Source organism: Salvia miltiorrhiza, chromosome 4 (genome assembly GCF_028751815.1).
Source record: "Salvia miltiorrhiza cultivar Shanhuang (shh) chromosome 4, IMPLAD_Smil_shh, whole genome shotgun sequence".
Classification (NCBI taxonomy): domain Eukaryota; kingdom Viridiplantae; phylum Streptophyta; class Magnoliopsida; order Lamiales; family Lamiaceae; genus Salvia; species Salvia miltiorrhiza.
The window spans coordinates 12,886,017-12,897,897 of NC_080390.1; the positions used below are offsets into that span (position 1 = coordinate 12,886,017).

The 11,881-nt window shown below is 43.5% G+C and overlaps 1 protein-coding gene across 1 annotated transcript; it reads right to left on the bottom strand.

Moving 5' to 3' along the window:
- Positions 1-4,760: 4,760 nt before the first annotated feature.
- Positions 4,761-5,369, bottom strand: LOC131023023 (uncharacterized). Its single transcript, XM_057952560.1, has one exon. It carries the CDS (start codon positions 5,367-5,369, stop codon positions 4,761-4,763), a length of 609 nt encoding a protein of 202 aa, XP_057808543.1.
- Positions 5,370-11,881: the final 6,512 nt, after the last annotated feature.

The window sequence follows — 11,881 nt, forward strand, 5'->3', positions numbered from 1 at the left end:
TCTAAATGTGCAGACTAAGCGAGGAGCGAGATTGGACTGGTGCTGGTGGGGAATTGTTAGAGGATGTATTTACTTTATCGCATTTCCATTTTGACGATAAAGTCTTGATGATTGATATATACTTTGATTTTCTTTTGAATTTAAGCAATGTACTCACGGTTATATGTCTTCATACATATAATCGATTCGCCTTTTGCTGCGATACTCTGCATATTATTCTTCCTTACGAAAAATGAGCTATACCCGTTTTGTTTTTGTTCGTGAAATTCCTGATATTTATGAAGTTATGACGATGTTGACATTTTTACCCTTGGGTTAATTTATGATGATTTTTCCTTAACACCTTTTGATGCGAGCTTCCGCTTGATGTTTGGCCTATACATCTTATCTTCTTTTCTCTTTAAAAATAGTCGTATCTATACTCGTACCCCACTATCACTAGTGTCGGGAATCGGGCTGCGACAAATTTGCTGTCTGTGGCAGAGTGAAGAGTGGCCACGTTGAATCATATCAGCGCTGGCAGAGCAGCGCGGAGAAGTATGGCGCTGGCAGAGCAGCGCAGAGAAGTGTGGCGCTGGCAGCATATTGAGAATTGCAGCGCTGAAAACAAGACATGCACACCAAGCATCATAGTATCCGCAAAACAACCGAAACTTAGGAAAAACACGAAACACACAACTAAAAACAAAGTAAAACAAAAACTAAAAACAAACCAATGGTGGGTTGCCTCCCACCAAGCGCTAGAGTTAGAGTCTCCAGCCCGACTTCAGAGCTAAACTACAGCTGGGGTTGTGCAGAGCGTGAGTCTCCACCTCCATAGTCGAGCTCTGGTGCTCGTAGTACGGCTTTACTCGGTGGCCGTTCACTCTGAAGCTCTCATTCGTGATTTCATTGAATAGCTCAACGGCACCATGCTCAAACACCTCCTTAAGTAAAAACGGACCACTCCATCGAGATTTCAGCTTACCCGGGAACAACTTCAGTCGAGAATTGAACAAGAGTACCTTCATCTCGGGGCAAAGCTTCTTATGGCAGATGCGGCGGTCATGTAGTCACTTCACTTTGTCCTTGTAAATCCTCGCATTCTCGTACGCCTCGTTGCGTAGCTCATCTAACTCCTCCATTTGCAGTGTGCGCTGCTTCACGGCAGAGTCCAAGTCATAGTTGGCAGCTTTGATCGCCCAATAAGCTTTGTGCTCAATCTCCATCGGCAGATGGCAGGCCTTGCCATAGACTAGACGGTATGGACTCATCCCAAGCATGCCTTTGAAGGCAGTTCTGTACGCCCAGAGAGCATCATTCAACTTTGCAGACCAATCCTTGCGCGAGGGCTTCACCATTTTCTCCAAAATTCCCTTGATCTGCCGATTGCTCGTCTCGGCTTGTCCAGAGGTCTGTGGGTGGTATGGTGTTGCAACCTTGTGCGTGATCCCATTCTTCTTCATGAGCTTTGCAAACAACTTGTTGCAGAAGTGCTTGCCTCCATCGCTAATGATAGCTCTAGGAAATCCGAATCTAGAAATAATGTTCTCTTGCACAAACTTAAGCACCACATTAGCATCACATGTCCGCGTGGGGATAGCCTCAACCCATTTGGATACGTAATCTACGGCAAGTAAAATGTATTGAAACCCATGTGAAGTATGAAATGGCCCCATGAAATCAATGCCCCACACATCGAAAATTTCGACAATTAAAATACTTTGGAGGGGCATCTCATTCCTGCGGCCAATATTTCCTACTCTCTGACACCGATCGCATGCAAGAGTGAAGGTGTGTGCATCTTTGAAAATGGAAGGCCAAAACAAACCTGACTGAAGAATTTTATGTGCTGTTTTCTGCCCCCCAAAGTGTCCACCACAATGATCTTCATGGCACATTTTCAACACTTGTTGTTGCTCCTCTGCCGGCACACACCGTCGAATGACATCATCATTTCCAAGCTTGAAGAGATGAGGAATCTCCCAATAGTAGTGTCTGCATTGAGCTAAAAATCTCTTCCTCTCCTGCGATGTCAACTCAGGCCGTAGAATACCACAAACTAAGTAATTAACAATATCGGCATACCAGGGCTCGGCGCTCACAGAGCTGGGCCGAGCAGCGCTAAATTCGGCAAGGTCGGCAGAGGTGATCTCGGTGAAGCTGGCCAGAGCAGAGCCGACTTCGGTAGCTCTGAAGTCGGCAGAGCTGACTTTGCCAGAGCAGAGCTTGGCAGAGCTGGCGGGGCTGCTCTGGCTTGGCAGAGATGGTTGGGCAGAATGGACACGGAAAGGGCTGAGCTCGGTAGAACTAGACTCTGCAGTACTGCACTTGTCAAAGGTTAATGCATACGTATGCTCAAAAGGAAAAGATTCAGGGATGCAATTAAGATTCGACTCTATCAGATTATTATCCAAGCGGGAAAGGTGGTCAGCTACATGATTCTCGCTCTCTTTCCTATCTTTGATCTCTACATCGAACTCTTACAACAGTAGGACCCAACGGATTAGACGAGCTTTAGCTTGAGGTTTGGTCATCAAATATCGAAGCGCAGCATGGTCACTATGGACAATGACCTTAGACCCAATGATGTATGCTCGAAATTTATCTAAGGCAAAGACCACAGCAAGCATATCTTTTTCAGTAGTGTAATTTACTTGTGCACTATTCAGAGTTAAACTAGCATAGTAAATCACACGTAACATCCTATCCACACGCTGACCTAGCACCGCTCCTACAGCAGAGTTAGACGCATCACACATGATCTTGAAGGGTAATGACCAATCAGGCGCAATCACAACCGGGGCAGAGCTTAACTTAAGTTTTAATGTTTCAAAGGCGTGCATGCAAGAGTCATCAAAATTAAAAGGAACGCCCTGAGCTAGCAGTTTGCATAGAGGTTGGCTAATTTTAGAGAAATCTTTAATGAAACACCGGTAAAAACCGGCGTGACCTAAGAAACTCCTAATTCCCTTGACATCAATAGGGGGCGGTAACTTTTGGATTATCTCCACCTTAGCTCTGTCGACCTCTAATCCATGCTTAGACACCACATGACCCAAGAAAATACCGCGAGTAACCATGAAATGACTCTTTTCCCAACTCAAGGTTAGGCCACTTTCAATACACCTTTGCAACACTACATCAATCTTAGTCAAACAATCATAATAGGACTGCCCAAAAACCGAAAAATCATCCATAAAAACCTCCACGAATTTACCAATCATATCAGAGAATATGGACATCATGCATCGTTGAAACGTCCCGGGTGCATTGCACAATCCGAACGGCATCCTCTTCCATGCAAATGTCCCAAAAGGCGTGGTGAAGGCCGTTTTGACTTGATCTTCCGGCGCGATTGCGATTTGGTAGTAACCTGACAAGCCATCAAGAAAACAATAAAAATCATGCCCTGCTAAGCGATCTAACATTTGATCAACAAAATGAAGAGGAAAATGATCCTTTTTGGTGACGGCATTGAGTTTCCTGTAGTCGACGCACATCCGCCATCCCGTGGTAGGACGTGTCGGCACCAACTCCATCTTGTCATTGCGCACAACCGCCATTCCTCTTTTCTTTGGCACGACATGCACCGGGCTCACCCACTCACTATCGGCGACAGAATAGATAATCCCTTCGGCAAGTAGCTTAAGGATTTCCTTGCGCACAACCTCCATCAGCATAGGGTTCAAGTGTCGCTGGGCATCTCGCTTGGGTGCAGCTCCTTCCTCTAGGTTGATCCTATGCATACATGTGGCTGGACTAATGCCACGTATGTCACCTAGGCTCCATCCCAGCGCTGCCTTGTTTCTCTTCAACACCTCGAGCAGCGCCGCTTCTTGCTCTAAAGTTAGAGTAGCCGAGATGATCACTGGCTTCTCCTCGCCTTCTTCTAGAAAAACATACTTGAGATTGGCAGGGAGTTCCTTCAGTTCCAGCGCTGACCTCTTGGTTCCTATCTGTTCATCTAAGGGCAGCTCGGTATGGCTGGGCTGCACTGAACTCGGCAGGGCTGGCTGGGCTGGGCTGAAGGGCTCAGCTGGCTTCGGCAGCTTTGTCATCGGCAGAGCTGGCTGGGCAGCGCTGAACTCTTCAGCTTCCCTAGCTAATTCCTCCATGTCGGCTGATCCAGCGCAAACTTCCATGCATTCCTGCTCCTGTAAAAATACCTTCTCAACCAAGCCATTAATAGCATCTATATATGAGCATTCATTCATAAAGTTGGCAGAAGGCATAGCCCGATTTTCGTGCACCGAGAAAGACACCGATTCCCCTAACACTGTCATTTTAATAGTTCTATTTTTAACATCAATCAACGTGTTAGTGGTCTCCATAAAGGGTCTTCCTAATAGCAAAGTGTGATCTCTACCATTCTCGTGCACATCCCCAATCTCAAGGACAACAAAATCGACAGGCACTATCAAACCTCCGACTCTAACTAGGATATCCTCTATTATCAGCAAGTTGGAGGCACATGCGAGTAGATTTTAAATTACTTAACTCTAATTGTTGAAAAATAGAGTAAGGCATCAAGTTAATCCCTGCTCCCAAATCTAACATTCCCGTGGCTTCCTTACCATTTCCCAAAGCAATATTAATCATAAAACTACCTGGATCGCGCTGCTTTGGTGGCAAAGATTGCTGCATGATTGCGTTTGCAACTTCGGAGACCAACACCTTCTCATTGTCACCGAACCTTCTTTTGTTGGATGCCAATTCCTTGAAGAATTTCACATATGCAGGCACATTTCGGATCACATCAAGAAGAGGCAAATTCACATTTACCTTGGCCAACATGTTGTAGAATTCCTCGAACTGACGATCCTGCTTCTCGTTCTCAATCTGTTCGGAAAAGGAACCGGTGGTCGATAAGGTGTAGTAGCTTTGTGGAGCTTGACCTTCTTCTCCTTTTCTCCTTCCTTTTGCTGGTCTGCCTTCTCTCCATCTGTCGGGCTGGTCAAAGATGAACTCGGCTGCTCTGCTCTGGTAAAGGCAGAGCTCGGCTGCTCTGCTCTGGTCTGTGCAGGAGCATCTACTTTGTTATCCACCATCTTACCACTGCAGAGAACAGTTACAGCTAGAGCTTCGTGCAGCTGAGCAGGTTGGCCATGCAACTTCCCGAGCTGCTGTTGTTGTTGGATTTGATTCAAGGCACCGGAAAGTTGTCCAACCGTTGTTTCCAGCCTTTTGATTGTAGAAGCTTGTGACTCCATACTTTGTTTGCTGATCTCCATAAAGGCTTGCAGCGTTTCTTCGAGCGTGGATTTCTGTGGTGGAATCGGCTGCGCACTCTGTTGCGGAATGGATTGCTGCTGTTGGTATTGTGGTCTGTATGGTTGAGAAGGCCCCTGCTGTGGTGGGAAATACTGTAGTTGTTGTTGATAGCCCATTTGGGGTGGTCGACGGAATTGATTCCCCCCAAAATTTTGATTTCCCCATCCAACATTCGGCTGACCTCTCCATCCTCCAACGATATTCTGTGGACCTTGATTCATATTCTGGCCGTATGGTCTGCTCTGCACTTGATTGTAGCTTTGGAATCCTTGTGCCGCATAGACTTCAGCTTGTCCTTCCGGAGTAAACTCTCCCATTCGATGACACTCATTGGCTCCATGGCTGAAATCTCCACAAATACCACAAGGCTCAACGTACTGTAGGGCTGGATTTGGCGTGGCTGACATTGGCAGAACTAGATTTGGCTGAGCTGGCATCGGCGGCGGTGTCATCGGTAGAGCTGAATTCTGCACCGGAGCTGAATTTTCCATCTTGCCCATCTTCAACTGTTGTACTTCTCGCATGATCGAGGCCAACTGCTGTTGCATTTCGAATTGATTTGTCACCGCGCTGGCTTCAACTCTTCTTCCATGGACGGACTTCTGTTGGGAGCTCTCGGCCAAGGTCTTGAAAATCTCTTTCAGATCTGCAGCGGTCTTCCGAGCTTTGTTACCTCCTGCCGTGCTATCCACCATAAATTGGGCAGTTTGCACTAACCCATCATAGAAGAACTGCATCAACATAACATTAGTGAATTGATGTTGAGGGCATTGTCGGATGAGTTCTTCATATCTCTCCCAAGCTTCGTGTAAAGGCTCGTCCGCTCCTTGGGTGAACTCCATTATTTTTGTTCTGAGCTCCTGTGTCTTGTGACTTGGGTAGTATTTCAGCATGAATTTTTCACAAGCATCTCCCCACGTAGTGATGGAGTTGGGCGGCAGAGAAAGCATCCACGTCCTTGCCCGGTCTTTAAGTGCATAGGGGAAGCACTTGAGCTTGAGTTGGTCCTCCGTGAGGCTAAGCAGAGGAATCGTTTGCACTTGTGTGCAAAAATCTCGGATGAATTGCAGCGCATCCTCGCTTGGCATCCCGTGGAACACCGGCAGCAAATTCGAGTCATTGGGTTTGAGATTGTAGTTTCTCACAGCAGTGGAGAGCACGATTGCCGACGTGTTGGTATCTCCGATTACCGGCCTGGTGAAGTCTCCCATGTATTCCGTGTTCTGGGCCATCTCCTTCTTTTCCTCGTTTAAATTCTGCTTAGGGCTGAAATTGGCAGAGCTGGCCTCTTCCTCCTTAGCTTGTTTTGCCGTTTCTGTCGTGTGCTCTGTATCGGCAGAGCTGGCGTCCTCCTTCGTTGGCTGCTCTGAAGGCTCAGAGTCAGAGCTGGCTGGCGAATCTTGTTCCTCCTCTCCTGCGCTCTGCTCTGGTACTTCAGAATCAAAGTTGGACTTGGTAGAGCTAGCTTCCTCCTCTTCTACGGTCTGCTCTGGAACTTCAGGTTCAGAGTCAGAGCTGGAATTGGCGGAGCTGGCTTCCTCCTCGTCTTTGCAGCTATACTTCCTGAAAATCCCTTCGCTCGTACTATGCAACGGGGACACAAGTTTACCTTTAAGACTACGGCGTGCCTGCATGCACAACACTAAACAAACGGATTAAACGCACCGAGTGGAAGAAACGTAAAAATAAAAACGAGAAAAAACTGGAAATTAAATAAAGCAAGTAAAAACGACACAACTAAAATGCCAAAAACTTTTCCCGGCAACGGCGCCAAAATTTGACTCAACCTAGAACACCTCTAGTTTGACTTGCAATAGAACAAGGACATCCTAGTGATGGTAAGTTGACCCAGTGTCATCTCTCAAGGAAAGTCTTTAAGGGCTCTTAGTAGTATCGTAGGAAAAACAGTAAAGAAAGCAATAAAGAGTTTGAATTTAAATACACCTACTTAAACTTGTACTTAAATTAAACTTGAATTTAAACTTAACCTAGGCAAGAATCTAAACAACTCAAATTAAACATTACTTAAGAAATTAGATACTTGTAAATTAAAAACTAACTGATCTAGGCGTGAAACTAAAGTGCATAATTTAAATTGCATAATTAAAACGAAAGCATAAACATGAACGAAAAACGTAAACATGATTAAACAGAAATAAATTAAATTTAAATACGAAATACCGTAAACGTCTTGAACATGTAATTGTGTCACTCAATCACAATCCAAGAATAAAAACTAAATAAAACTAAATTAAAACCTAACTAGAACAAGGAAAGCTCAAAACTATGAAAGCAATAAAATCCTAAGCTTCGGATGCCAACAGATCTCAAAGATGGCGTCTAAAACTAGGGCAAGGGATGATATTACAATGAAAAGCATGGCCCTATTTATAGATTTCAAATCCTTCTGGATCACCATGGAAGTTGCCATGCAAAGTAGAACTCTAAAGGCAATAGAATCGTGAAAGATAAGGCAACTTCCAGCTGTAACGCGCGCACTGGAAATAATCTCCACCCTGGCGGAAATCGCGGCTCTCGCCAGCGGAACGGCTTCCGCTCTGGCTCTCGGTTTCTCTGACTGGCGCTTATGATTCCTCTGGCGCTTTCGATTCCTATGGCGTTTTCGATTTCTCTGCATTGGATATTGATTTCTCTGGCCTGGCTTTTGATTTCTCTGGCCTGGCTTATGACTTCTCTGACTAGTGATTTCGCTGCTCTGGCGAATGACTTCTCTGGATCTGGAGCATTTCTCTGGCTTCCCTTTTCGCTCCTCTGGCATGCGGGACTTCACTTCTCTGACGTGCCAGAGCATGCACAAAAACGTAATGCTTAGCCCAAATTCTCCAAAATTTGCACTCCTCATCTCGAAATCCTAAATCTCCTGCAAAGCATAAAATACACCATAAAACGCACCTATTTCCAGAAGATTTAACTTAAAATAAGCACATGCAAACCCCAAAATTTAGAACAATTAAGCATAAATCATGCACCCGCAAGCACACGTTCAGGTTTGCAGTGCACCCGTAAGCACTTGCCCAGTGAAGTTGTTGGTCTGATCAACCGACCGTGGATGTAGGAAGTATTTTCTGAACCACGTAAAAATCTATGTATTATTTACAGCTTTCAGTATTTACTTTCTTACTTGTGCTCTTACCTTCATAAATTGAAAACTAATTAATAGCAAAGAGAAACCTAAAGACTAACAACGTGTTTAACTCACAGGCTATTACGAAACAAAAGTTTTTCCGCTGCGTGTGTTGTCAGTCTAACTGATCTATCCTCTGATAGTCAGTAAGATTCATAACATCTCTGTTTACCAAACTCGACTGAAGCTTTACGTGTATCAGTTAAAGTCTTTGACTTAACTGATAACTCCTTATTGAAGAGTATTCAGTATCAGTCGTCAACCCTGTTTTGGTTAAAACTCTTTTGAGTAAACAGGTTGAGTGAGTTTGTGTTTGAAGTTTCGTTTTGATTTATTTGACGTAAAAATAGCCTATAGGTGTATTCCCCCCTCCCCATACACCTATTCGAGACCCTCCGGACCTAACAATTGGTATCAGAGCAGGTTGTTCGCAAGAATAATTTTGCTTTGATTAGGTTCTACTAAACTAGGTCCTTTTCCTTAAAGGTCTCGAAAAACTTTCTTTTTTAAAAAGTGCTTACTGCTATTCTTATCTGTTGTTTTCTGTTCTCTCTTTTTATATGGAGACTAACCACAGCAGAATATCTTCGCTACCTATGTGTAGTATTGAAAAATACGACATATGGAAGTTTCAACTTGAAAGCTTCCTCACCGCCCAACATTGCCGAATGTGGGAAGTCATCACCAGAGGACCCATCATCATCACAGAGGTGGTCAAAAGGGTTCCTCTCGACCAATCTAGAGATCCTTTTGATGAAGTCCAGATCAAATCAAATGACGACTTCACCACAGAAGAAAGGACGCAAGATGAGCTCGACAACCTCGCCAAAAGCATCATCTCCGGCACAGTTCCAGACAAGCACGTCACCAAGATCATCAAGTGCAGAGCTGCAAAGGAGATGTGGGACATTCTTGAGGGAATGTGCATCGGATCCGAGGAGATAAATGAGAACAAGTTATCTATAGCTTGTCAAAAATTCGACTCTTTCCTCATGCTCAAGAATGAATCTGTCGACGAGATGAAACTCAGATTCAACCAGATCCTGAATGAAGTTCAATCCATCTGGAAGGACAAGTACACTAAACGAGAGATCAACCTGAAGATTCTACGAGCACTTCCACGAGGAGATTGGCAGATCTACTCGGTCGCTCATTAGAACAAGCCAGGATTCAATAGGCTCCAAACGAACAAGTTTTTCTCTGATCTCGTGGCAAATGAGTTCGACATCCAGAGAAATCTTGAAACAAAGAAGGCTGGAGTATCAGACAAAGATGGTCCATCAACCTCAAAAGGAGCCGCGCTGAAGGCCTCAACAAAAGAAAGCAAGAAGCAGTCAAAGGAACTAGCGGAAATCAAACCCGAAGACTTCTTCAGTCAATATGCTTTATTGACTGAAAGATTCAACAAGATGGAATCCAAGTTCCCCAAGTACAGGAAGTTCCACAAGCAGCACTACAAAGGAAAAGAAAGAGAAAGCAAGTCCAGATATTCCACAGACAGAAGCGGAGAAAGAAAGTCAACCGCTTTTGACTTGAAGGATGTGGAATGCATTGGATGCAAGAAGAAAGGGCACAATCTGTAACGCCCCGCTTTTCCCTAGCTAAATTTAGAGTAAATTTTGAACTTAGAAGTATGAGACGATTCACGCTGGAGAATAAAAATGAGTTTATTTTAATTCCAACAAAAATGATTTACAAAAAAATATTTGTAAATTTAGTTATTTAAATTCTTATGCATTGCATATTTATTTAAATTGAGCATTTGAACATTTACACGAGCTATTTATTTAGCGAACCCTAAAGAATTATTTCAGTTCGACAATTCATCGCAGATGTTTTAATTGTCACATCATATCATTTCATCACTTACCATCAATACCTATTACTACACCCATATCCTACTTCCTACAAGCCACCCTATACTTACTCTCATTCCAGCTTTAAACCATGCTGGAGTCAATCAAATTCCCCAACACGCCTCCTGTCAAAATTTAAGTTAATATTGAAGTCATGTTCCCACTCTTCTCCTTCTCCTACGCGAATAACTCACAAGTCACCAACCTTTACTAATTACCCCTTCAAAGAGCTCAAGTTCAGCCAAGAACAACAGGAAGCACTATGACAACAGCCGCACACCTCAACATATAGTTCCAAAGGTTCATTCTTTTTATCATAACAAGAGCTATCCCTTCATACACTCTCTTATTCGATTGTATCAAACCAATGCATTAATAAAGCTTTTCAAGAAAAGAAACCAACTCATTCATCCATTCATCTATATATACATTAGTATTTACAGTTTAGTAAAGATTTCAGTTTGAAAGATGGTGTATATATGCATATATCTATATGAGCAAAATCTATGATTTGTACAAATGAAGAAACAATTTTTAGAAAGTCTTGAAGCTTTGTTTTCCCCTGATTCGAACCTTGCTGTGTCGAGTCCTTTTTGGTGTGATTGTTGGCTGTGAGAGTGAAGGAATATTAAACTGAATTAATACTCGATTTACCCGAAGATCGTTTCTTGGATTATTATTAATTTATCATACAACGATTAATCCTAACATGCTCCTATGAATTTAATTGATGTACGTTGGAGTTAGAAAATACCTGAATAATTCCTAAGAATTCGTCAATCTGTCGCTGAACAGGTCAGCCAACTTCAACGCTCCTTTTGACACATCAAACGACCTCCAATGGTATTTTGTGCAGAAATACGACTTCTTCGTCTTCGAAAGAGCTTTCCGTGGCCGCCTGTTTTACCTCAATCGGACTTCTGTAGAGGAAGCTATGGCTGTTCTTCGGAGACTGCCAGAACTGGATTTCCTGCGAAAATCTGACTCCAGCTCAGATCTTCTGAACTGTATCCCGCTCAACTTTCACCGTTGGATGGACAACGTTCTATGAAAGTCCCAAGAGAGAAATAGAGCTCCACACGTTTTCCTTCTCTGCGCTCCACAGCTCTCAAAACCCTAATATTTTATCAGTGTGTTTTCCTGAGAGCTGACAGCTGTATTTATAATAAAATAAATACGTGTAGGCACAGAATTAGTGTAGGAGGCGTTTTTCTCTTCTTCTAGGACTAGGAGACTTTGGGCCAATCCAGGGACCAGATACAAGGAATAAAGATGGGCCTCAAATAAATTAATTTATCTATGGTCAGCCCAGACCATAATTAATTTATAAATATCAGTTCATTCCACTAGAGAACCAATATTGACTTACCCCTTTATTGCCGGTGATGAGTCGGGGCTTGTATTTAGACTTATTAAATCATCGTATTTAAAATCTCCGACATCCATTAATTAATTATAGCTCTGACAGCCTTAATTAATTAATCTCTTTTGTAATCCTTAAGCAGTACCACTCAAACCTTATTATTGCGCCTGAACTTAATCAACCTGCAGGGTTTAGCGCAATAAACATTATTGAGCTCCTTAAGGGGATGTCATTATCCTATATCGGATACGAGTACTAACACAG